This window comes from Staurois parvus, unplaced genomic scaffold (assembly GCF_062004578.1).
Source record: "Staurois parvus isolate SC_StPar_1 unplaced genomic scaffold, SC_StPar_1.0 ptg000075l, whole genome shotgun sequence".
Lineage (NCBI taxonomy): Eukaryota > Metazoa > Chordata > Amphibia > Anura > Ranidae > Staurois > Staurois parvus.
In genome coordinates this window covers 490,082-517,172 of record NW_028317871.1, presented here as the reverse complement: position 1 = coordinate 517,172, position 27,091 = coordinate 490,082, and the positions used below count along the sequence as shown (strand labels likewise).

General features: G+C 43.6%; 1 protein-coding gene across 2 annotated transcripts in view; it reads right to left on the bottom strand.

The window, feature by feature from the left end:
• SNX29 (sorting nexin 29) overlaps positions 1-27,091 on the bottom strand; it is a 1,801,773-nt gene that overhangs the window by 1,306,454 nt on the left and 468,228 nt on the right. For both annotated transcript variants that reach the window (XM_089669411.1, XM_089669412.1), the window contains exon 9: positions 2,807-2,925. In XM_089669411.1, coding sequence (XP_089525537.1) covers positions 2,807-2,925 — 119 coding nt within the window. The remainder of the gene's footprint in view (positions 1-2,806; positions 2,926-27,091) is intronic.

Below are 27,091 nucleotides of genomic sequence, written 5' to 3'. Positions count from 1 at the left end.
TTTTCTATCTCACTGATGTGTGCTGGTGAGGCTGCACTGATGGGCACTAATGAGGCTGCACTGATGGGGCTGCACTGTTAATCAGGGTACAGATAATCAGTCAGGTTTAGGGAACGGGGATATTCTCACTCTCAGATTAGAAAAGCTCGGACACGGGCATATCAAACTGACCGTAAGAGTTTATTATCCCCCAAAAAGGATGAGAAGGTTAAATTAAGTGAGCACCCTGTTAGAATGATAACTCAATTTGGAGTTTAATGGCAGGCTGTAAGACAAATATTAGAAAAACACTGGAAGATTCTAACCCAATGCCCCAAATTAGGTAAAATTGTAGGTGAATGCCCCCAAATGGTAGCTAGAAGAGCACCAAATCTTGGTGACCTCCTTATCCATTCTGACTATCAACCGTTAAAACAAACAACATGGTTAAAGTCACGTACAAAAGGGATGTATAGATGTGGAAAATGCCAGATCTGTAAATTTGTGGATCGCACAGATTTTTTTCTTTGATTCAAATAATAGTACTCACTATAAAATTCAAAGTCTTATAAATTGCTCCACAGCCAGAGTATTGTATATGTTGACTTGCCCTTGTAAAAAGATGTATATAGGTAAAACTAAAAGACAACTTAAAGTACGAATAGGCGAACACTTTAGAGATATCAAATCCAATGACCCTGAAAGTAATTTAGCTCAACACTATGCTAAGCACCATGGTGGTAAATTAGATGGTACAAAAGTGAAAGGTTTCTATGCATTACATTTTCCCCAGAGGAGAGGTGATTTTGATAAAGAATTATTAAGAAAGGAAAAATATTGGATTTATAAACTTGATACATTGTTCCCAAAGGGGTTAAATGTTGAATGTGATCTCCAGGTGTTTTTGGATAAATAGCCTTATGCAGGGATTTTCTAATTAATATCACCATCTTGTGGTGAGTTTGCGGTAATTTTTCATTTCTTTTAATGTCAATAGAACATGGTAAACCTTTCCTTTCTTTGATGTGTCCAGTTGCCTGTCGTTTTAAATGTGATAAATGACCAGCTGCTGTGCTAAGTAATTAGCCTCTTTCCCATTGAGAATAGCTGCAGGTAAATAATTTGCGTATTTGGGTGGGTTTAAACCCACTATAAATAGGAAGCTGAAAGGCAGGAATCTCATTGATCCTGACGAAGCCGAGTGAGATATGCCCATCGGCGAAACGCGTTGACGTCATACGTCAGATACGTCACTTCCGATCATGCGCATTGGCGTTATGCACGCCGACCTACAAGGAGGCGGCCATTTTCACATGCCATGAGTCATGCAAAGCTGTACAGGCGCCATGGAGAGAACGGAACCCGCAAGATGTCGGCTGATGTAAGCGGTTGTTCCCTGGATCAACACGACAGTACATGTGAATGACATTTCCATTATTTACTACCCATGGCACAGGTGGTGAGTGGACTGTTACAAGAATAACGAAGAAGGCTTCTTGTTACCTATTATATACATCAGAGTGAGAGTACCCAGATTGACTGTCTTTGTATCATTTGTCTTATTTCAGGATGGGGACATTATGATGCATTATCTAGATGCAAGGCATACAGCATATATTGCAACAAACGGAAGACCCATTGGGCCTCATTCCATCACGTATATCAAAGTGGTTTATAGTCCACATGTTGTGGTGAAGAAACCATATAAAGCAGGGCTCTGCAATACATTTATTATTCCATCAAGACATCAACAGGGACTCCTTCATCTATAAGAATTTTTGCAACTATTTGCATCTACCAAGGGTAGATGGGCCCCAATCACATGTGTCTCAGTAGAGTTGTACTGCATGAATCTATATTCATATTATTGGGGTATATCCCCCCTTCTTATGCAATTTTTTACCCATATTGCCTTGAATAGGCTAAGGGTTATGTTTTTCTCCACATGGTAACTGTATTAGCTATTATGCATAGCATGTGATAATTACATTATATATACCTATGGTACAATTTTTTGGAAAAACTTCCTACAGGGAGTGTAATCAATGTGCGGTGCTGCAAATGCTTTAGACAAAAGTTTGTCACTGTCTCTGCAGCACATATATATTCAGACCGGTCTTGGTGTGATTTTAAATGGTTTTAGGTCTGTGTGTATTGTCTCATACTGAGGTGATGGTAAACCAGGGTGATTGCCCTATTGTCTATCATTAATGTTTAATAAAGCATAATTTTTTGGAAATTTTTCCGAGTATCGCATTCTGTCCATAATGTAGCCGCTTTCCTGTGAATCTCTTTTCACAAATCTCTTTGTTGGTCTACAGATAATCAGTCCCCTGATAATCAGTGTAAACAAAGTTGTGACAGACTTGCCGAGAATCAGCTGTCTCTTCCTCACACACCTCAGTCCCTAAACACCTTCCCGAGTTCTCCATTGATCTGGCACTGTTCCCGACTGCAGCTCTTCTCTCCTCTCTTCCTCTTCTCACAGGAGAGTAGCAGGGCCATTGGTTCCTACTGCCTTCAGTCAAATCCTGGAGGGAGTGAGGGTGGGGCTGTTTATGGACAAGCACAGCTCAGTATGGGAACACACCCACAGCACATGGCTTGCTATATACAAAGAGAGGAGGAAGAGAAAGCGCCGGCAGGGGACCGATGAAGAAGCAGTAAAGGATTGCTCTGTGCAATAACCTTAAGTTATATAGTTAAGTTAGGTAAGTATACCATGTGTATTATTTTAACAAAAACATTGAAACTTTAATATCACTTTAAATATGGCAGCATAGCACTCAACTGTGCCTTGTGAGAAATCATATTTTATACTAATTACCTGAATGTGAATAGGAACCAGCAGCATTGACAGGAAACAAGACTTCAGAGTTATCATGTAGAACTTGCAGTTGTGTCCAGCAGCAAACCTGGGGGTGTTCTGAGCTACCTACAGGTGTCCTGCAATCATTAAAACCAAACATTACTATGTGGTCTGTATAGTATTATATAAAGTTGTTAGATCAATGCAATTAACTATTATAATATTTAGCAAGTGAAGAGGGAAGTTTGATTTTTATTTAACAGCTGAGATTATTTCATTTTTTTAAAATAAGTGACAATTGATTTATAAAACTTTTGCATAACTTATTCTGCTAAAACAGTGCTGGCAGATGCCCACTGTAGATTACCTTAACCACTTGCCATCCTGAGGATTTACCCCTCTTAGTGACCAGGCCTCTTTTTGCTACACTATTTCAACTGATAATTGCTCGGCCATGCAATGCTGTACTTAATGTATGTCCTTTTTTTTCACACAAATAGCGCTTTCTTTCAGTGGTATTTGATCACCTGTACGCCTTTCATTTTTTGTGCTATAAACAAAAAAAAGACAGAACGTTTTGAAGAAAAATGATATTTTTTTACTTTTGGCTATAAAAAATATATAGTAAACTCAAAGATAGTCAAAAATTTAGGACAAAATGTATTCTGCTACATGTTTTTGGTAAAAAAAAATCCCAATAAGTGTATATTGATTGCTCTGTGTGAAAATTATAGCGTCTACAAACTATGGTATAGATACTGCAATTTACAGCTTTTACTTTCTGACTGGCCATCACATTTCTTGAGGTGTTAAAATACCAGGATAGTATAAACACCCCCAAATGACCCCTTTTCAGAAAGTAGACACCCTAAGCTATCTGCTGAGAGGCATATTGAGTCCATGGAAGATTTATTTTTTTCCACAAGTTTTTGGAAAATGACAAACATTTTTTTTTTGTTTACACAAAGTTGTAATTTAAATTATACATTTCTCACACAAGCCATGGGTATATGTGGAATTACACCCTAAAATACATTCTGCTACTGCTACCGAGTATGGGGATACCACGTGTGAGACTTTTTGGGAACCTAGCTACATACAGGAGCCTGAAATCCAGTGACCACTTTGAAAGCCTGAAGGTGTGCAACTTCCTTATTTCACTTCCTCACTACCCATCACAGTTTCGGAGGCCCAGAAATGCCAGGATAGCACCAAACCACCCCCACCCCAAATGACCCCTTTTTGGAAAGTAGACACCCCAATAAATTTAAAAAGAGGCCTAGTGAGTATTTTGCAGATCTAATTTTTTCTCACAAGGTTTTGAAATCTAAAAAAAAAAGAAAAATATGTTTTTGTTTTCTTTCTTCATATTCCAAAAACTCGTGGCAACAAACGAGATCTGCAAAATACGCACCATGCTTCTAATCAAATTCCTTGGTGTAACAGAACAGACCCAGACTGTGCTTGAGTACTTTCGTTAGAATACTGCTTCCCCTGTCCGAATACCGATAACAGACACCACAGCCGACCATACAAGACTAGACAACACCAGTCTTGAAGTAAACCAGGAGGTAGACTAGTTTATTTGAACACAGATACAAGATATATACACTCAGGCGACAATCCCCCATCCCTGCATAATGACACAGGGCGGGGCAATCTACATTTAGTTATAAATAAAGAACCAGCGCCACGGAAATTATATAACACAGTAAGCTGCAAAACCTAGCCTATAAACTTATAGGATATACAAAACTTCAAAAAAATAGGTTGCGCTTAAATACATGCAAAAGTATAACAAGAAAATAAATAACAAAACAATAAGAAACAATATTATAAATCAAAATAAAAATCAGCAAAAACAAAAAAGTCCAAAAGTTCAAATAATCAATAATGTCCAAAATAATTCATCACCAAGTAAATCCACTACCAAAAATGGGTAAATAGAACTCACCAGAGTAATATGCTGATTGTTGAAAAACCAGCATATAGTACTTGTTATTCTGGGAGAAATGAATAATATGGTGACAACAACACTGAAGAAATGAGGGATGAACTCCAACAGATGATGTGCTGCAAAGTAGAAAATCCACTCCAAAGGTAATTTAGTATCCAAACTGAGAGATGATCAGACCGTCACTCAAAAGAAAAAAGCGAACAATCATGGTGCAGTATGTTTTAAAAAGCATCAAACTTTAATAAAGAAATGCACTTCCAAGCAAGGTGTCCAGACTGACACCAGTGTAAAGAGCATGTATAATGAATATATGCGACTCAGACCCAGCCAAACATGCACATGCAACGTGCAGACAAACCAGGAGTATTCTGAAAATTAATTCTTGACTCAACATGCCTCTCAGCAAATAGTTTGGGGTGTCTACTTTCCAAAAAGGGGTCATTTTGGGGAGGTGGGGGCATTTTATGACTGGCATTAGAAGTTTATGCCACACATCATTCACTCTTCTAACCACCTGAAGATCAAGCCTTTTCTGACACTTTTTTGTTCACATGGAAAAAAAAAATCTGTATTTTTTGCTAGGAAATTACTTTGAATCCTCAAACAATATATATGTATTTAAAGAGGACACCCTAGTGAATAAAATAGTGGATGCTGCAATTTTTTATGTCACATAGTCCTCGTGCAGCGATTTTTCAAACACAAATTTTTGTAACAAAATACACTTTTTTTTTTACTTTTAATGCACAAAACCACAATATATTGGCCAATTATTTGGTAAAATATAAAAGTGGATGGTATGCTGAGTAAATAGATACCAAACAAGACATGCTTTAAAACTGCGCATAACCCGTGCAATGGTGACAAACTGCATACATTTTTAATATCCATAGGCAACACCTTAAAAGCCTTTACAAGCTACCATTTTATATTTACAGAGGAGGTCTAGTGTTAGAATTACTGCCCTTGATTTGATGTTCACTGTGATACCTCACATGCATGGTGCAACCGCTGTTTACATACTGGCACAGGGTCAACACTCGTGAACGTAGGTGCGCATGCAGGGTGGGGGGGGGGGGTGCGAGGGTGCTTTTTTTTTTAAGGTATTGATTTTTTTATTATTATTTTTACACTGTCTTTCTTTTTTTTTTATCGCTTTTAATGCTATCACAGGGAATGCAAATATCCCCTATAACTTCAATGGGCATTGTCATATATTCTTTTTTGAGAAATCTGGGGTCTATCAGACTCTAGATATCTTCTCTGCCCTTATATTATCTAATCTCACCAAGATCGGTGTGATCAGATAATTTCCCAATTTACAATTGGCGCTGTTTATATCCTGTGAAACTGAAGTGATAAAATAGCTGCCGATTTCTTAGACTATCAAGATGATTTGCATCATTCCGGTCTCCAATCAGCTCTATGGTCAGCTGGCAGAAACATCGGCTGCATTCTCAGGTTCCCCCGATGGCACAGGACTGCCCAAGAAGGCTGTGGAAGGCAGAGGGGGAGGGGGTCATCATCTCCAGCTGCTTGTAAAAGCAATCCTGCAGCTAATTAGCCACTAGGATTGCTTTTACATGAAAGCAAATCGCCAACTGAAGAAAACGATACCAGGATGATGGGTGCAGCTCTAGGCATCATCCTGATATAGCCAAAGTCCTGTGATGTACCAGTATGTCACTGGTCCTTGTTGGGTATATATGCTATATTCTTTTTTTTTTGTATGCAGCCTGTGGGCTGAATGAAAAAAAGAGAAGAAATCTCTGTCAGAAAAAGTGTGTGCTATGCCCACCATTAGAATATACCGCCCTGCATCCACCTATTTCTAATGGTGGGCACACATGAGATCGCACTATGCCACATGCGGCAATTCCAAAATTGTACAAATGTCTAAATAGTGGCATGCTTGAATAAAAATTGTCCACGTATAAGTGGTACCCCATATGGAAAGAGGATAACACCAAGTCCCAAACTATCTTGCCACTACTCCCTATGTAGTCTGGGCATCTTTTTCCTCATAAATCCAAAATGTATATGTATAGCCTCTTGCCCTCCCACAGGTCTTATACATCTTGATCTGGCACGCTTGCTAGGGAGAAATTGTTTGAATGCAAGGTGGCCAGAAAAATTAATGAGGGATTCATCACTGCATATTTTTTGCTGGGGAGTATAGACATCTGCAAATTTTTGGTTAAGGTGATTTACGAGGGGCTGAATTTTGTGGAGCCAGACAAATTCAGGGTCTCCCCAAGAACGACAGAGTGTATTGTCATTGAAATGCATAAAACACATCATACTCTCATATCTATGACAGGCCATGGCAGCAGAGAACTCAGGCATATGATGAATCGGGTCTGTGGACCAATGCAACCGCAATTCATTTTATTTTTTTAGTAATGCCAATGTTGAGGGTTAGGCCCCCCAAAAATTTTAATTCAGAAACCATAATGGGTTTCCATGCGAATTGTCTGGCAAGGTTTGAATTTGAGTTGGTGGCGATAAATTTTTCTGCATATAAATGGCTTTGATTCACAATTAATGCATACAGATCTTGCGTGAAAAATAGCTCCAAATAATCCAGTTGGGTAGTTAAATTTACACCTGAATTTCAGGTTGAGCAGTGAATGGGGGAAGTACGGGTGTTGCAGAAATTGTGGGTTGCCAATCGGGATTTGCAAGCACATCTGGAAGGATACTAGGGGCTCTACGGGCCTGTGTGCGAATTCTTGGTGGTTACGGGACAATACTTGTGCTCATCACCGCACCAGCTTGTACTGCACTTATGGGGCTCGCCATGTCACCAAGTGATACTGCAGTGCTGGTATGTGAAAGACCAGGATGTACTAGGCCGCTGGTGCTCACCAGTTCACCAAAAAGTAGAGCGTAATACTCAAAATTTACCAGCAAATGCCTGATTCAGGCCTGATTCTGCAAACACTGCGGTTTTGTGTGCAATGTATCAAGTGTCAGTGACAGTAAGTATAGGGGCTAAATGCAGGTGATGGCAGGTGCCAGGGCTGATCCCACTAACGCTGTTTTTGGGGACACTATACCAATGTGAACGCTGGTATAGTGCTGATCTGATCAAAGATATTGATCCATTCAGACACTGTACTAGCAACAGAGTTTTATTGTGTATGAGCGTGTTCCTGGCAATCAAGGGGTTAAGTGTGATTACTGGTGTACTGACGGGCAATCTGACGCTAACTGGGAGGGGTGTGAATCACGTGTGGTCAGGAAGCAGTTAAAGAAGCGGTTTATCTTACGGCGCTGCGTTACTTTAACTGACAATTGCACGGTAATGCAACGCTGCGCCCAAATGAAATTTACATCCTTTTTTTTAAGCTTTCTTTTGGCAGTATTTGATCGCCTGTGCAATTTTTATTTTTTGCGCTATAAAAAAAAAAGACTGACAATTTAGAAAAAAAAATATTTTGGACTTTTCGCTATAAAACATGTCCGGTAAAAAAATTAAAAAAATCAAATTTCATCATAAATTTAGGCCAAAATGTATTCTACGACATGTCTTTGCTAAAAAATATCCCAATACATGTAAATTAATTGGTTTACGTGAAAGTTATTGCATTTACAAATGGCGGTATAGATACTGGAATTTTTTTTATACTAATAATGGTGGCGATCAGCGACTTATGGTGGGACTGCGGGACTGCGGCAGGCATTCTGAAAACTGGGGGGGGACTGACTTGGTGTCACTGACATCCCCAGTGACACCAGTACAGTGATCAATGCTAAAAAAAAAAAAGCACTGTCACTGTATTAATGGCACTGGGCAGGAATGGGTTAACATGAGGGGCAATCAAAAGGTTAACTGTGTGATGGGAGTGTTTTACTAGGGGGCGGGGGGATGTGTGCTTCACTGTAAGCACTCTGCTCTGGATGGCTCAGCCATCCAGAACAGTGTGCCCAAACTGACAGGGAGGAGGGGTAATCACCGGCCGGGACCCAGTGATTGACACCCGGGGCCACGATCGGTGGCGCTCCCCCTCCCCAGATATGCAGAATCACGTATATATGTGATCCTGCGCACAGGGGCTGACCTGTAGCAGTAAATGTTCTGTGGGCAGTCCTTAAGTGGTTAAAGTGGCTGTAATGCAAACATTTTTTAAATAGCAAACAGGTTTATATTTACCTGCTCTTTTCAATGGAATTGCACAGAGTGGACCCAAGCATCCTCTTCTCGGGTCCTCCGCTTGTGCTCCTGGCTCCTCTTCTTCTTGATGGTACCCCATAGGAAAATGCTTCCTATGGCAGCGCATCTGTGTTCTTGCTCCCAAACAGGGCTGGTGCAAGGATGTACTGTATGTCTACACAGGTGAAGGTGCACCCATACAGGCACCCTAGGGTTGCTGTCTAAGCAGCCTAATGTTGCTGCTGGCCCTGTTCTGGTGTCAGCAATGGGTTAAAGAATGGGGCGGTCATTTCAATAAATTTGTTAACATTCAGCTTTAAAAGAAACAACTAGGCCTATTAAAGAGGAGCTTCAGCTATATCTGTCAGCAGACACTCACCTGTCCAGGGATCCAGTGCTGTGCTCACCTGAGCCTGTTTCTTCACTGGCCTTTACCCTCTGGCACTGGTGTCTTAACTGTGGGCAGCTGGCTGTGACCATTCATTTTGCGCATGCGCAAGCTGTGCTGTGCTACCTGAATGATCCTGCAGTGATTAGGGACCTGTGATGTGTTCCAGAAGGCTGCAGGTGGGGAGGAGAACTTCCACTTGGAACGCCTAGGCAATGCAAGCGGAAGTGTGAGCGGGTACCTGTAAAAACCTGTATCCTTGTCACTGACAACAGAGTCTCCCACCTGACCTCAAACCTGAGAGGAAGGGGAAAAATAATATTGTTCTTGAATATTGTGACAAACCAGGAATTCATTCATACAGACTTGTATGGTGACTGGGAGGTACAACTAAAAGCTCTACTCTGCTCTGACCCTATCACTACCTATTCTACCTGAGTCTCTAACCCTCTCCTTCCTCCTCAGTCCATGACCTCCAGGATCCTGCTGGCTTCTTCCTCCTATAGGAATCTAAGTTTCTGCCAGTCTGTGCCTAGGTCAGTCATGTCTGTGGCGGGGGATCCATGTGATTATTATCTCCCCATCATTCCTCCAATCTCAGCCTTCCGGCGGATATCGCTCCTACAACTCTGCACCTGAAGCTGGGACACACTCGCAGACTGACAGCCTCCACAGCCAATCTGTGCAGAGCTCGATGGACAGAGGTGAGAGGATCACTGATAACCATTGGGGGATGCAGCTTTCTCCATGTGAACGCAAGGGGTTGGAGATGATCGGCTAGGCAGTTGACTGGGGACGAGAAAGCAAAGCTGTCACTGGACTCACCCTGATAATAGTACACTGAGGCTGGGGTAGTCCACACCTCATGCTACACAGGGTGTGTTATCTACTACTACTGCTACACAATAATCACTGCACCATTACACTGGACACAGGGATGAGGAAAGGAATGTTTGTCTACATTGGCAAGGTGCATTTTACCACCCCATCCTGGTGCCCTAAGATGGCTGCTTAAGTTGGCATATGCTGGCGCAGGCCTTGCTCCTGAGCCCTGCTGTCTACATCTGTGGACACAGAAATCGGGATTCGGCCAGCAACCCCCCACTCCCTCATCACTGGCTTTAATGGACAGCAGTGGGAGCAAACGGCTCCTGCTGCCTCAGCAAGGCCTATGAGACCAGGAAGTGAGGGGGGAGAAAAGCTGGAAAAAGTGAAAAGCACTGGATCAAATGCATGCAAGGAAGGCATTAAGGAAAAAAAAAATGTTAGGCTGTATAACCACTTTAACTATCATATCATTATTATATGCAATTAATGTAGAGGGAATTTGTAGGGTTTTTTTTTTAGAAACCCTTGTGAACCTTATAGGCTTTATGTAACTAATGCACTCAATAGGAATGTTTTAAAAATCAGGTTTTATGTATTGATGGGAATTATATATGTACAGTTGTAATGGTGGCAGCCAAAATTACTGTTAATCTAGAACACTAATCACAGAAACTAAAAAGTTACATCAAATATAATTTTCAGGTACAGCAACAACAATTCAAATAAGCATATTTATAGAATTGTTTGAATCTAGGCACATTTGCTGAAATTTTCTAGCAACATTAGATATAAATTTCCAATGCTTAAATGTACCACTATACTGAATTAGAGTTACCAGTAATTTCCAGGAGTCTTCCAGGACAGCATGAAAGACACTGTAGGTTTTTCCTCCAAAAAAAGAAGACATCACGAAAAAACACCTTAAAAGTCCTTCTGCTAAACTGGTCAGTTATATAAGCGAACCAATGCTTGATATGATTGTAGCCGTATTAGTGCACTTGTGGCAGACACAATTGAGTACTGACGTGATACTTTTTTTATTTGCACTAACATACAATTTTGAGGACAAGCTTTCGGGGTATGTCCCCCTCTTCAAAATCCAAGCAGTACTATTACAAAGTTTTAGCAGAATGTTAGAAGAGATGTGGGGGATGAAGAAAAAAAAAAAGCAGAAAGAACCACAAGCCTAGGGTTAGACTAGAGATAAAACACAGCAAAGCAAAAGCAAAGACTGGGGGGGGGGGGAGAACATCACTCACAGAGGGAGTCATAAAAATGTTGGATAATGATTGAGGAATCCCATGTCCAAATTAAGGCCCTTATCTCTTGTGTCAAATAGAATTATCATTCTTAGTTCAAAAATTTTTCTTTCCTGAATGGATTTGACATTTCCTTTAAGAACTAAAACATTGAGGTCTTCCATAACGTGGTCTGGTTGTGCGAAATGGTGTCCCACAGGTGTGCAAAAGTCATCTTCTTTATGTTCCTTGATGGTATGTCTGTGCAAATTCATCTTTGTTTGCAACTTCTTTCCTGTTTTGCCAACATAAGATCCTTTGCTACATTTTCTGCACTGGATAAGGTACACAACATTACTAGAGGTGCAGATGTATGATCCGGAGATATTGAAGATCCCTTTTGAGTGTCTGACACTTTTTGATGGATTGATTTGGTTGCACAGTTTGCAGCGTTTTTTATTGCAGGGTTTGCTTCCATTATTTGTGCCCTCATAATCAGAAGGAGGTTTTCTACTGAATAGTTTATTTCTGAGGTTGGGGGGTTGTCTGAAGGCCAGTATTGGTGGTTGCTGGAATATTTCTTTCAGAGTTTCATCCTCTGTTATGATGGGTTGTAAATCTTTGATTATTTTTCTTATTCCTTCTAGTGCTGGGTTGTATGTGGTTACTAGAGGTACATGGTTGTTTGTTTTTTTCTCTTTGTACTGAAGTCGATTTCCCTTTTGGGTTCTCAAGGCTGTGTTTATGCTGTTGTTGATAGTTTTGTCCTTGTAACCTTTCTTATGGAAGGAGTCTGCTAGTGTCCCAAGATGTGTATCTCTGTCTCTTGGGTCAGAACATATTCAGTGGTAGCTAATGGCCTGACTGTGTATGATGGCACGTTTCGTGTATTGGGGGTGGAAGTTGCATCTGTCAGTGGGTTTTCTGTATATTGAGGTGTGAAGCGTATCATCCCTGATGTATATTGTGGTGTCTAGGAAGTTGACGTGTGTGTTTGAGTATTCCATTTTTAGTTTGATTGATGGATGAAAAGTGTTGATCAATGAGTAAAATTGTTTTAGGTTTTCTTCACCTTCTGTCCATATAATGAAAATATTATCAATATAGCGATGGTATCTGTATGGTTTTTGTTTCATGCTGTTCAGGAATTTTTGCTCCAGGTCAGCCATAAATAAATTGGCATATTGGGGTGCCATTTTACTTCCCATCGCAGTACCCAGACATTGAAGATAGATGTCTTTATTGAAGGCAAAGTAGTTGTAAGTATGAATTCAATGAGCTGTGTAACATCCTTAGCAGTATATTTATGGTTTGGTGAGGATGATAAGGATCTGTGACATACAGCTAATCCATCCTTGTGAGGGATATTACTATACAGGGATACTACATCCATAGTCACTAGAAGTGTATTAGATGGTAATTGCTGTATGTTGTTGATCTTGTTCAGAAAGTCAGTTGTGTCTTGCAGGAAACTAGCAGTATTCTTGACTAAAGGTTTTAAAATTTTTTCTACAAAGCCTGAGATTTGTTCAGTTAGTGTATTCATACCTGTTATGATGGGTCTGCCTGGATTTCCTGGCTTGTGGATTTTGGGTAGCATGTAGAAGTCCCCGATTTCTGGATGATCAGGAATCACATTTATAAGTTCTGAATGTAGGTGGGCTGGAAGTGTTTTAATGAGGCCTTTTAATTTCTTTGTAAAGTCCTGGGTTGGATCACAATCTGCCTCTGGCCTTCTTGTATGTATTTGTTATGACATTTTTATGACTCCCTCTGTGAGTGTTGTTCTCCCCGCCCCAGTCTTTGCTTTTGCTTTGCTGTGTTTCTTTCTGCTTTTTTTTTTTTCTCATCCCCCACATCTCTTCTAACATTTTGTTAAAACTTTGTAATAGTACTGCTTGGACCTTGAAGAAAGGGACATACACCGAAAGCTTGTCCTCAAAATTATATGTTAGTGCAAATAAAAGTATCACGTCAGTACTCAATTGTTTCTATAAGAGAACCAAAGAACCTAATCTAAAGCAAAACACCTATAACAAAAATTATAATGCTCCGTTCACACCTAGGCATAGCAGAAATACACCAAAAACTTTTATTTCTTAATGGAACCCAAACACGGGTTGCAGTCGCATGATGTGTTCAAAAATGTGTGAAGCAAAACAAGCTTGCCTCAGTGACAAAATTTGGTACATAAACTGTTTCACAAATTTTTGGAGCAGAGGGAGGCCCATTCGAATGAATGGTACCATGCCAAAAAACATGTTGCTAAAGTGTGAATGGGGCTTAATACAGGGGGAAGAATCCTGCTCTCTTTGAAGACTCTTTAAAAAAAAGTTACTGGCAAGTCTAAGCCTGGATTATAGTCTTTGTCTTCCAGAACAGCATGGAAGGATAAGAGAATTTACTAGATTAGGGAGGGGAAAAAAGCCAAGAGCTCTCCTCAGAAAGGGCTGACCCTGAACATTACAGATTACCCCAGGCAGTGGTGTAAGTTGTTTGTCAGTGCCTGGGGCAAGGCAAGCAATATGCGCCCACCAACAAGAGAAAAAGACAGAAGGAGAAAAAGTGAAAAAGAGAGAGAGAGAAAGAGAAAAAGAGAGAGAGAGAGAGAGAAAAGAGAGAGAGAGTGAAAGAGAAAAAGAGACAAAGAAAAAGAGAACAGGAGAAAGAATTAAAGAGAAAAAGAGAGACAGAAAAAGAGAGCGTAAAAGAGAAAGAGAGAGAGAAAGAAAGAGACAGAGAGAAAAAGAAAGTTAAAGAGAAAAAGGAAAAAAAACAAAGTGTTAAAAGAAAGTAAAAGAAATAAAGAGAAAGAGACAGAGAGAAAGAGTAAAAGAGAAAGAGAGAAAGTAAAAAAGAGAAAGAAAAAGAGAGAAAGTGAAAAAGAGAAAGCAGTGCTCTGTTCACATCCCCCACACACCACCTAATGTTCTCTGAGGACCTGGCCGGGATCAGACTGGTGGAGGGGGGGTCCAGTGTGAGCTGTGTGCTGCCTCCTCCTCCCCCACTGCTAGAGAGTAGCCAGCTCCCCTCCGTTCACGTGAGCCAGACAAAGTGGGGAGCTGCAGAGAAGCTGGAACTGGGATCGATGGGGTCCTGACTGAAAGCGCTGCAGAGAGTCCAGGCCTGGCCCAGGGTGGAGAGAGCGGAGGCAGCAGCATAGCGCCAGGCACTGGGCAGCCGACGCCATGATCAGACAATGGTCAGTCACAGTGTAGGACTCCGGATGGAGCGGAACTAATTTTTGGTCCCTTTTAAATTTTGCACTCAGGGTGACCTCCTCAGTCCCCCCCCCCCAACCCCCCAGGCTACGCCATTGGTCCCAGGCATAAGAACCTTTCAAAAGAAGGATATAAAATAAAATGCAGGAGACCTAAACGGCAGAGGAAACAACTTGAGTACATAGCCAACATGCACAAATTGTCTGCTGGCTAACCTAGTATGACATTAAACAAGACTATTATACATAATATATTGCAATAATAAGACCAAACCAACTTAACTTAGAAACCGGAAAATTAGTTAAATAGAATGGCCATTCTATTTAATGAATTTTCCGGTTTCATTTATATCATTATTATGTCCTTAACAGCTTCACAGCTGTTATTGCGACTCCAATCCACGGCAAAATGGCACCTAGATGATGCGTTGGCGCACTTCATACTCTTCAACAAATGGCGGCGATGCAGTGCGCATGCGTCATTTACCCCATATAAGGAATTGACATCTGTCACGGCAGTGTTGGTCTCCCCTCTGATGAAGTGCTTTAGCACGAAAAGCTTTAGGAGAAACCAACACGCCGTGACGTCACGCCGCCACGTGCAGGTCCGGCGGCCATCTTTTAACTCGGTCAGTGCTGTGTTTACTCTGCAATACTGTTAACCAATTTTAAACTATTTCCATGGAATAAAGCTTTTGAAAATTACTACACTATGGGCACTTCTTCTGTGGCTCCTTTATGGAGCTATTAATTACAGAGCCTGCAGATGATTCTCACTTATCCAGCACTTAGAGGAGGGAATCCCTGCAACCAGGCAGAGTACCCATGCATCCTAAAGGGGACCTCTGGATGAGCAGATTTCACTTAATCCCAAGATATACTGCTGTGCTGATCCATACCTAGAAGGAAGTTCACCAGATGCCTGACATACCTTGCTCCCCTAAGTGGTTCATGGTGGATATATTTATATGCATATTTCTTTGTGCTTCTGGTGAGTGTGCAATTTTATCATTACTTCCAAGCACAAGCATTTGAATTCTGCTACAGTTGGGATCATTTATCATCTCTTACCATCTATGAACTTTTATGAGCTTTTATTGTCGTTTTATTGTCATTTCATCAGAGCTGCACTTCTTTTATACAGTTTTGAGGTTTTATATGGATTACCTTTAGTGCTACAGCTGCTTTTTAAGAGCGCTCACTTTGTCTTATCCCATTAGGGTAAAGAATATAACTTAGGTTACAAAATCTTTAGTTTTACTCAAATTAATGCAAAAATAAATACACCCCACAACAAAAACTATTACACCTAGTACCGTATTTTGTAGGACCTCCATGATTTGTAAGGACAGCACCAGGTTTTCTAGGCATGGAATGGAAAAGTTGGTGACATATTGCAACATCTATCTCTTTCCATTCTTCAAGAATGACCTCTATTAGAGCCTGAAAGCTGGATGGAGAGTGATGCTCAGCTTGTCTCTTCAGAGTTTCCCATAGGTGTTCAATTGGGTTCAGATCAGGAGACATACTTGGCCACTGAATCATTTTCACCTTGTTCTTCTTCAGAAATGCAACAGTGACCTAAGATGTATGTTTTGGATCATTGTCATGTTGGAAAAGTGCACCACGACCAAGGACACGGAGTGATGGTAGCATCTTCTCTTTCAATATAGAGCAGTACATCTGTGAATTCACGATACCATCAATGAAATGCAGCTCCCCGACACCAGCAGCACTCATGCAGCCCCACAGAAAGACACTGCTAGCACCATGTTTCACTGTAAGCACCATGCATTTTTCTTTGTACTCCTGTCACGTACCTGATGGGAGACTGAATTGACGAGGTTGGCCTCACTTGTGTCACTAGCTCTGACCCCGCTGATGTTGGAACAGAGGGAGTCTAGGGACCAGCAGGGGGACAAGAGCGCTAGAGGTTGTTGCTTGTAGCTCTTGCAGATGATGACTTTGGAAGGCAGATGATCCTCTGATTTGGACACCATAATAATAGACAGAGCAGGTTCTGTGGATTGCCACACGTGCAGCAGAGCAAGGTAGGTAGTGAGGACAAGAGACTGGAGCAGAGTCATAAGATAGCCAGGGTCATCAACAGTCAGGCAGCGCGGTACAGAATCAGAAGGAAAAGCCAAGGTCAGGAGCAGAGCCGAAGTCAGGAACCGGTATCAGGAGAGTAATCAAAGTCGGGTCAGGAACAAGCCGGGTTGGTAACAGAGGAATCGTACAGGAACAAGCAGGACACAGGGGGGAGCTGAAGACCAGTCAGCACTGAACCTGAGCAGAGGCACTCCTTAAATGGGCCATCTGGCGCCAATCTTCGCCGTGCGTGTGCACGTGCGCATGCGCGATCGCGCATTCCTGCACACATGCGCACAACCGGCAATTCTTCTGCGGGAATTCCTATGCGCATGAGCGTCCCCAATCTTCTCCCTTACATTGCCCCCCCTTAGGGGCAGCCTTCGGATGCCCACTAGGGCTCATTTCTCAGGGTGACGATGGAGATAGGCTTGAACTATCCGTGGGGCATGGAAATTAGTGGATGGTTCCCAGGAATTATCCTCTGGTCCATAACCTTTCCATTTGATGAGGAATTGGGTCTGTCCACCCCTCTTCCTACAACTCAAGATAGCCTCAACCTCGTACTCTTCATTTCCCTCGACCAGCAGTGGAGCAGGCGCCTCCGAATCTTGGTTGGGAAACCCACTTGGGATATGCGGTTTTAACAAGGAGCAATGGAATACCGGGTGAATCTTCATGTTAGCAGGTAGTTCCAATTCAAAAGCCACAGGGTTAGCCTTTCTCTTGATTGTAAATGGTCCCAGGTATCTTGGACCAAGCTTTCTTGATGGACAACTTAATTTTAGATTTGCCGTGGATAACCAGACTTTATCCCCTTGTTTCAGTTTTAAGGTGCCCCTTCTCTTTCTGTCAAAAAAATTTTTGTTACTTGCCTGAGCTTCGGAAATCATTTTCTGCAATACTTCGCCGTTCCTCCTTAGGAACTCCATCCTTTCTTGTACTGCCGGGACAGTGGCTTCCACTGGTATTTCTGGAAGAAAGGAGGGATGATATCCGTAGTTAGAGTAAAAGGGAGATTGCTTGGTGGCGAAATGAAAGGAATTATTGTACGCAAACTCTGCTAATGGAAGGAGAGATACCCAGTCATCCTGTAAATATGAGAAGCATCGGAGGTATTGCTCCAGAGTTTGGTTCATTCTTTCCGTTTGTCCATTCGTTTGTGCATGATAAGCAGAGGAAAAGCGTAACTTGATCTCTAATGCCTCACACAGAACTTTCCAAAATTTGGATGTAAATTGCACTCCTCAGTCATATACACTATTAAGGGGAACGCCATGTAGTCTTACGATCTCATTGATAAAAGCGGAGGCAGTTTCTGTGGCAGAAGGAGTCCCTTTCAAGAGAATGAAGTGAGCCATTTTTCACAGGCGGTCAATCACTACAATAATAGCGGTGAATCCCTCCGATGGGGGAAGTTCGACAATAAAGTCCATGGAGATCATACTCCAAAGTTTTTCCGGTACGGGCAAAGATTCCAACAGGCCCCAAGTCTTGGCTTTGTCAGACTTGTTCCTAAGGCGGACTGTACAAGATCACACATAGTCCTGGCAATCCTTTAATGCGTTTGGCCACCAGAAAGAGCGAGAGACCAAATCTGAAGTCTTATGAATCTCGAAGTGACCTGCTAAGGGACGGTCGTTACATCTCTTGAGAATAAGAGTCCTGAGTTCTTCGGGCACAAAGATTTGTTCCTTTTCGAAATACAGACCATCCTTTAACTGCAGATGCATATCTCTGGGGGGTGGATGATTATCCACCACTTCTCTTATTTGCGTTATGAGGTCTGTCTGGAGAAATAAGAAATTCTTGGCTGGCAAAATCGTGTCAAGTTCAGACTGTACAATTGGGTCAGGAAACATACGGGAGAGTGCGTCAGGTTTACCATTTTTTGATCAAGGACGGTACGTCAAATGGAAGACAAAGTGGGAGAAAAATAGTGCCCAACTTGCTTGTTGTGTCCTGAGGCATTTTGCCATTTTCAGGTACTCCAGGTTTTTATGATCTGTGAAGATGAGAATAGGGTGGGATGCACCCTGCAGTAAGTAGCGCCATTCTTCCAATGCTGGCTTGATGGCTAGTAACTCTCTGTCTCCCACATCATAATTTCTTTCAGAGCCATTTAATTTCCTGGAGAAAAATGCAACAGGGTGCAGAAGGGATTTGAGTCCCTGTCTTTGTGACAATATCACTCCTACAGCATTCTCCAAAGCGTCCACTTCAAGGACAAAGGCTAGAGCAGGGTCTCGATGCTTCAGGATAGGTGCGGAGGTGAACAGGGTCTTTAATTGCTCAAAGGCTGCTTGGGCCTCAGGAGTCCACTTGAAGGGAATATGCTGCCTGGTGAGCTGTGTTACTGGTGCGATGATTCCAGAGAAGTTTTTGATAAATGTCCTGAAGAAATTTGCGAACCCTATAAAGCACTGCACTGCTTTCCTGTCTCCTGGAATGGGCCATTCTAAGACGGAGGACACCTTTTGGGGGTCCATAGAGGTGCCCTCGGGAGTGATCACAAGTCCAAGGAACTGGACAGATTGTCTCTCGAATTTGCATTTCTCGGCCTTTGCGTAAAGGCGATGCTGGCGTAGTCTATCAAGGGTCTTCTTTACGTGATCCCGATGACTTTCTATAGAACTAGAGAAAACCAGGATGTAATCCAGATAAACGATTAGGAATAGATCCAGATAGTCCCGAAATATATCGTTTACTAGGTGTTGGAAAGTTGCTGGGGCATTACAGAGACCAAAAGGCATTACCAAGTATTCCAAATGCCCAAATCGGGTTTGAAAGACCGTCTTCCATTCGTCATCTTCACGAATTCTCACTAGATTGTAAGCGCCCCTCAGATCTAATTTTGAGAAAAAACATGCTCCTCGCAGCCTTTGAAATAATTCGGGAATTAGAGGAAGGGGATAACGATTCTTGACCGTTATCTTGTTTAGGTCATGGTAGTCTACACAAGATCTAAGAGTGTGATCCTGCTTCTCAGCAAAGAAGATGCCGGCTCCTGCTGGTGATGTAGAAGGCCGAATAAACCTTTTTTCCAGACTCTCATCAATATACCCCCGAAGGACCTCGACTTCGACTTCAGATTCGATCGAAAGGAATTTCGGCGCCGGGCAAGAGCTCAATCGGGCAGTCATAGGAACGATGAGGAGGAAGAGTATTGGCACTCTTTTTATTGAACACATCCAGATACTCGTGATACACCACAGGAACGAGTTTCATGGTCTCGGGATCAGAGTGAATACTGAGAAGAGGAGTTGCTACACTTGTTTCTTTAGGAATACAGTGATTCAGACAATAATCCAAAGGGAATAAGATCTCTCCAGACAACCAACTGATGGTTGAGTTGTGTGCTCTTAGCCAAGGCATGCCGAGAATAACTGGAAAAATCGGGGAGGTAATGATATCCAGACATAGAAATTTCTGGTGTCCTGAGGGGGAGTAGCAAAATATTGGCATGGTTTCTTGTGTTACAGGGTCAGAACTGATACCGGACCCATCTGCCAGATGAACTACAAGTTTTTGTGCCTTGGTACGGAGCAAAATCTTATTCTGGGTAGCGAAGTTAGCATTCATAAAACAACTACAAGCACCCAAGTCTATGATGGCCGGGAACGTGATTGTCTTTTCGGCCAGTTGTAGTTGAAGATGAAAAGAGAGATGCGTTCGGCTTGTCCCTTGCGGGTGCATCATATAGAAACAGTTGGGAGAGGACTTATGAGGTTTTAATCGGGCATGTCGCCACATAATGACCTGCATCACCACAGTAGAGGCAGAGGTTGGACTTCTGCCATTGAAGGCGTTCTGTTGCGGACAACTATAGTCTCCAAAAGCTCCTCCTAGCTGGATTAGTGAGCGATTCTGATGGAACAGCATTCATAGAGGGCACGGAGAACCCAATTTCTGAGCATATCAGAATCTTTCCGTTAGTCCTCTCATCCTGTCTTTCCCGTATCCGACGGTCAATGTGGATTGTCAGGTCTATCAGGTTCTCCAACCTGGTTGGTACCCCCACTCGGGCCAGCTCATCCTTCAGGGTATCAGAAAGACCAAGACGGAACTGGTAGCGGAGAGCAGACTCGTTCCACAGAGTATCAGAACTCCAGATGCGGAAATCAGTGACATATTCTTCCACAGGCCTTTGGCCTTGCTGTAACTTACTAAGCATAGATTCAGCAGTTTGGCGCAGGAAAGGATCAGCATAGATTTGTGCCATTGCTGTGAAAAACGAGTCCACTGAAGTTAGGGCCGGATCATGTTGTTCACAGAGGTGGTATGCCCAGGACTGAGGTTCATTCCTAAGAAGTGTGATGATAAATCCCACCTTAGTATTTGGTGATGAAAAGGTCCTTGGAAGCAGGGAAAAATATAACTCACAGGAGTTACGAAAAGTCCTGAACTTCCGGCGGTCTCCTGTAAAAAAACTCAGGCGTAGGCACCCGGGGTTCCGGTAGGGCAAGAGTTTCAAAGATCATACTGGGCTCCGTTTGAGTGGTTGCATCTAAGGCTGTCATGAGATCCGTGTCTGTGAGGACATTAGAGTCAGTTAGCAGTTTCCTCTCCAGATGCTCGAAGTTTTTCTGCAAGTCTTGTATCAAGCTAAACAAGGTAGCTACTGATTGGCAAATGTCCCCCAGTTGCGAGGCCTCCCTTTCAGACTCCATCATTGGCTGACTGGTACTGTCACGTACCTGATGGGAGACTCAATTGACGAGGTTGGCCTCACTTGTGTCACTAGCCCTGACCCGCTGATGTTGGAACAGAGGGAGTTTAGGGACCAGGGGGACAAGAGCGCCAGAGGTTGTTGCTTGCAGCTCTTGCAGATGATGACTTTGGAAGGCGGATGATCCTCTGATTTGAACAATAATAATAGACAGAGCAGGTTCTGTGGATTGCCAAACATGCAGCAGAGCAAGGTAGGTAGTGAGGACAAGAGACTGGAGCAGAGTCATCAACAGTGGGGCAGCGCGGTACAGAATCAGAAGGAAAAGCCAAGGTCAGGAGCAGAGCCAAAGTCAGGAACCGATATCAGGAGAGTAATCGAAGTTGGGTCAGGAACAAGCCGGTTGGTAACGGAGGAATCGTACAGGAACACGCAGGACACGGGGGAGATGAAGACCAGTCAACACTGAACCTGAGCAGAGGCACCCCTTAAATGGGCCGTCTGGCGCCAATCTTCGCCGTGCGTGTGCACTTGCGTGATCGCGCATTCCTGCGCGCATGCGCACAACCAGCAATTCTATGGGAATACCTATGCGCATGCGCATTCCCGATGGAGATTCTTCTTTCCGGAAATCCCTTACAACTCCACATTTGTGATGCTATACAGTTTTGAAGCCATCAGTTCCACACACATTTATCTCGGTCTCATCAGTCCAGAGTACAGAGTCTCAGTAGTTGTCTTCTTTTTCAGAATGGGCCCTGGCAAATTCTAGGCAGGCTTTTTTGTGCATGGGCTTTAGGAGAGGCTTCCTTCATGGACAACACCCATGCATGCATGCCTTCTCATTAGAAGACGCTCCTGTGGATGTGATAACTTCTGTGGATGGCCTGGATGTCTCTGTGAGATGGCTGCATTTCAATCTTTGTTAAATTTTTGTATTACTTTTGCTACAGTATCCTGACTGATAGTTAAAGCTTTGCTGATCTTATAGCCTTCACCTTTCTTGTGTAAAAAATTTATTTTCTTTCTCAGGCCTTGTAACAATTTTCTTCCATGTGGAGCCATCATGCTGACAGCATGAAATAGGAAGGGGTTTTCTTTAAGTAATGCCCTTTTATAAACAACTGTCTGCTGGACACCTGTTTAATGAATAATTAGACTCACCTGTAGTTGAATTCTTCTTAATTAGAATTTGTTGTCTCAAATTTAGCTTTGCTCCTAAGACTTTCATTGGGGTGTGTTAATTTTTGCAACATGGTCTTGAATGAATTTGTTATGAAAACCTGGATTTTTTCTACATACTTACCTGTAAAATCCATTTTGTGGAGTACATCGCGGGACACAGAGCAGGTTATTCATGACTATGTGGGTTATAGGCCACCTATAGGTGAATGGACACTGGCTGACCAATCAGAGAGGAGGTCCTTCCCTATATAACCCCTCCTATATAGGAAGTACCTCAGTTTTTTTCGGCAGTGTCTGTAAGGTGGATGGTCACTGAAAGTGTTGCTGTGCTCTTGGAGCATACCTGAAAGTCCAGAACGGTTCCATTAGAGAATCAGGGACTTTAATCGGATCCATTCAGAAGGCTATGAGCTAAAATGGATGGTACCCAAGCCTTGCTGGATAAGAGGAAGAATCTTGGAGCTTTTGCCTGTAATGCAGCCTTACAGCGCTGGACCCCATGAAGATGGAACCCTGAGCAATTTGAAAATCTGACCAGGGTGCTTTCAGCGGGGTGCTATATGGGTCTGAGGCAGTAGCCCCTCAGCATGGGGGCTGAGTCCTTGAAGGTCTGTATGACAATGCCCGCCATAATGGGTGAAGGTTGGTGCCTGATGGAAGTCAGGGACCTGCGGCGGGACTGGTAAGATATCTACTCTTTCTCTCTGTGAAGAGAAACAAACAAAGCTCTAAATTGGAGGAAAAAGCAGAAGTTGGGATGTTTGCTGTTGTTCCTGAGATGTGCGTGCTCTTTTTGTTTTTGGGCACTAGAGGGAGTATGCTCGGAAAGGAAGTCAAACATATTTTGTTTATCTGGAGGTCAGGACACACATAGGCTGCTGCTGAGAAATCTTTTGTGGTCAGGACACAGTGCATGCTATTCTGTAGGGGCACGTGAGTACTCCCTTGAGGGGGAAGCATGGACCAGTCAGTCAGGAGCCGCTCTAGATGGCTCATAAGGCAGCATTTGCATTGAGTGTTTTTACTTTAGCACACTGCTTGCATAGCTATATCATTGTGATCTGTGTTTACTAGTGGAGGTGCAAAGATTTGCACTTTCCGAAGTAATGTCTTCTCTGGAAGGAAGCAGAGTGGGGGAGGTGCAGCAGGAAAGGGCACTAATGTACCACCACCAGGTCCTGAGGAACCTAGCCGAAAGCTTGCTGTAATATCCTGGCCTGACTGGCCAGAAGCGACTGGGCAGTCTGAGACGCTGCGACTATTTGGCATTGTGGCTGCTACTGGGGCTTCTGCCTCATCATATGTAACCAAAGATGATCTTGCTTCAGCTTTAGCGGGTTTAGAAGATAATATCACCAAGATGATTGCATCAGTTTCTCAGGGGACCGAGAAGCGGGATAGATCCCCGTCGCTAGAACCACCAATTCTGGAGCAGGAATAGGTGGAGCCTGAGGATGAGGAAGAGCAGGAGAAAGGTCAGGCAGTAGAATTTCTGAGTAGTCACAGCCTGAGAAGCAGGAGGTCTCTGCCTCGCAGTCTCAGATTTTTAGTCTAAGACCTCACTGATATGGTATGGATTCAGGCTACCTCTGATAGAAACCTCTGAGGCTACTTATTCTTCCCTGGGCTCTTTGAAGCCTTCACAAAGTACTTAGGCCTTTCCGGTGCATCCTCTTCTGGAGCAAATTATGCATGCTGACTGGGACCACTCAGATAGGGTTTTGTTCCACCAAAGAGGTTTTCTGTTTTGTACCCCATGGTACAAAAGTTTGTTAAGAAATGTGGGTTGCCTGTAGTGGATGCAGCCGTTTCATCCCTGAATAAATCTTTAACATGTCCTGTGGATAATGTACAGCTTTTCAAGGACCCAGCAGAGAAGAAGCTGGAGTCTCTCCTTAAGACCTCCTTCTCCCTGGCAGGTTCTGTTGCACAGCCAGCTGTGGCAGCTATTGGCATTTGCTAGAGTCTTTCTGACCATGTCAAGCAACAGACTGGAAGACCATAAGGGCAGGGGGAATGCTCGGCCATGGATTTGGAGGATGTTCCGTATGCATTGCATTTCGCGCTTGATACTCTTAAGGATTCAGCAAATTTATCGCTTGACACTCTTATCAGTGCACATTCGCAGGGTTTTGTGGCTGAAGAGTTGGTCAGCAGAAATGCCATACAAAAAATTGTTGGCAGGTTTTCCCTTTCATGGGGAACAGCTGTTTGGGGAAGATTTGGACAAATATATCCAAAAGGTTTTAGGGGGTAAAAGTACTCTTCTACCCTCTACGAGGAAATCCAAACGCCCTTCTTTTAAGGTGTTATGGGCTTCAATTGCTGGGCCCTCATCTACCAGGCAATCATTTCACCACACACAGGTCCCAGCCTCCAGGGGTAGATCTCAGAATCAAAACCCAAGGAGGCCCTGGGTGCAAAAGTCATCTAAGACAGATCAAAAGTCCACCTCTTTATGAAGGGGCGCCCCCACTTGTTCGGGTGGGGGGAAGGCTTTTGAAATTTGTGACCTCATGGACGGCTCTAATCCAAGACAAATGGGTAATTTCCACAATTTCTCAGGGGTACTGTCACGGCTATGGCGGGTAGCTCTCTAGACCCACAGCTAGGGTTTCCCAGGGCGCGGGGTCTAAGCCCCAGTCTGCTTGTTCACCAGAGCCCCTGATGGTGGGGATGGACGTGGAGCAGGCTGGGACCAGGTCCCGGCCCCCGGTACACCCAGCTGAGGTAGAGGAGACCGCTAGCGGTAGCAGGATACAGGGTGACTATTACGTACCGGATTGCGGAGCCTGAAATGGAGAGAAGGCGTCCTCTTACGACTCCCGCCCGGAGTCCCTGAAGGTGGGAGCAAGGGTGCAGAGCCAGGAGTGGCAGGAGTGCCGTGCGGATCTTGCAGCTGTCAGTAGGTAGCTGGGAACTCAGGAGATCCGGACACAAGCCAGGTGCGGGTGCAGGAACGTAGGTGCAGCAGCAGGCAGGTGTGGCAGTAGTCTGGATGCGGAACCGTGAGTGCAGCGGTAGGTATACAAGACGCAGGTCAGGTGCGGTTGCAGACAGGGTCATACAGCATAGTCAGGCAGGCCGGGTCGGTAACAAGCAGGCAGAAAGTACAAGAGGAGCAGGCAGGAGAATGGTCAGGAATAGCCGGGGTCGGTGCAGGTGGAGTTCTTTCTTAGGCGATTATACAAGAAAGCAGGTATCAGGATCAGAATCAGGAATTTGAGCACAGGAACGTATTTAGACCAGAAGGCAATGATTCTTCCTTGCAACGGGTTTAAATAGCCCGCCGGCCGTGATGTGGGCGCTTACTGAGCATGCGTGAGCTTCCCGCGCTACCGCGCATGCGCGGCTGCACGCTCCCGCGCCTGCGCACTCGCTCCACCGCTACTCGAGGGGATCCGTTGCATGGCGACAGGATCCCTGACAGTGCCCCCTCCCTAAGGGCAGCCTCCGGATGCCCAACTGGGCCATCTTTTTCTGGATGCCTGTGTTTAAATGCTTCAATCAATTCTTTGGCATGGATGTTAGCTTCCAGCTCCCAAGAATTATCCTCAGGGCCATACCCTTTCCATTTAATCAAGTATTGCAGTTGGTTCCTCCTCTTCCTGCAGTTAATATTGTTCTCATCTTCGTATTCCTCTTTGCCGTCGATGATTACTGGTTCAGGTGGCCCCGATTCCCGACCTGGGAAGGGGTTAGAGGGTGCAGTCTTGAGTAGCGATACATGAAATACGGGATGAATCTTCAGGGAATCCGGTAATATGAGTTCATATGCTACATTGTTGATTCTCCTTTTTACGGGAAAAGGCCCCACAAATTTTGGACCTAGCTTCTTTAAGGGACAAGCTAATCTTAGGTTGGTTGTTGACAGCCATACCTCTTGTCCCGGTTCCAGGATCAGTTCTCCTTTCCTCTTTCTATCAAAAAACTCCTTGGTGTCCAGCTGAGCCTTTAAGATTGTTTCCTGTAGAGTCTTATTATTTCGCTGTAGAAATTCAGAGATATCCTGGACTGCTGGGATTGCTGATTCTGGTTTTGAATTGTAAATAGATGCAGGGTGATAACCATAGTTCGCAAAGAAAGGAGATTGTCTTGTGGCCGAGTGTCTTGAGTTATTGTAAGCGAATTCTGCAAGGGTAAGAGAGATACCTAGTCATCCTGAGAGAAGGAAGTAAAAGATCAAATATATTGCTCCAAGGTTTGATTGGTTCTCTCCATCTGGCCATTCGTCTGGGGGTGATAGGTGGAAGAGAGCGAGAGTCCCACTCTCAGTTTTTCATAAAGGGCTCTCTAGAACTCAAAGGTGAACTGCACCCCTCGATCTGAAACAATGTTTCCTGGGACACCATGGAGCCTCACCACTTCTTTAATGAAGACTTGGGCTGTTTCTGCTGCGAATGGTACTCCTTTCAGGGCAATGAAGTGGGCCATCTTGGAGAATCGGTCCACAACAACACAGATGGTGGAGTGTCCTTCAGATGTGGGTAGTTCCACGATGAAGTCCATCTATATCATCTTCCAGGGACGGTCATGAACTGGTAGAGGCCTCAACAATCCCCAGGCCTGGC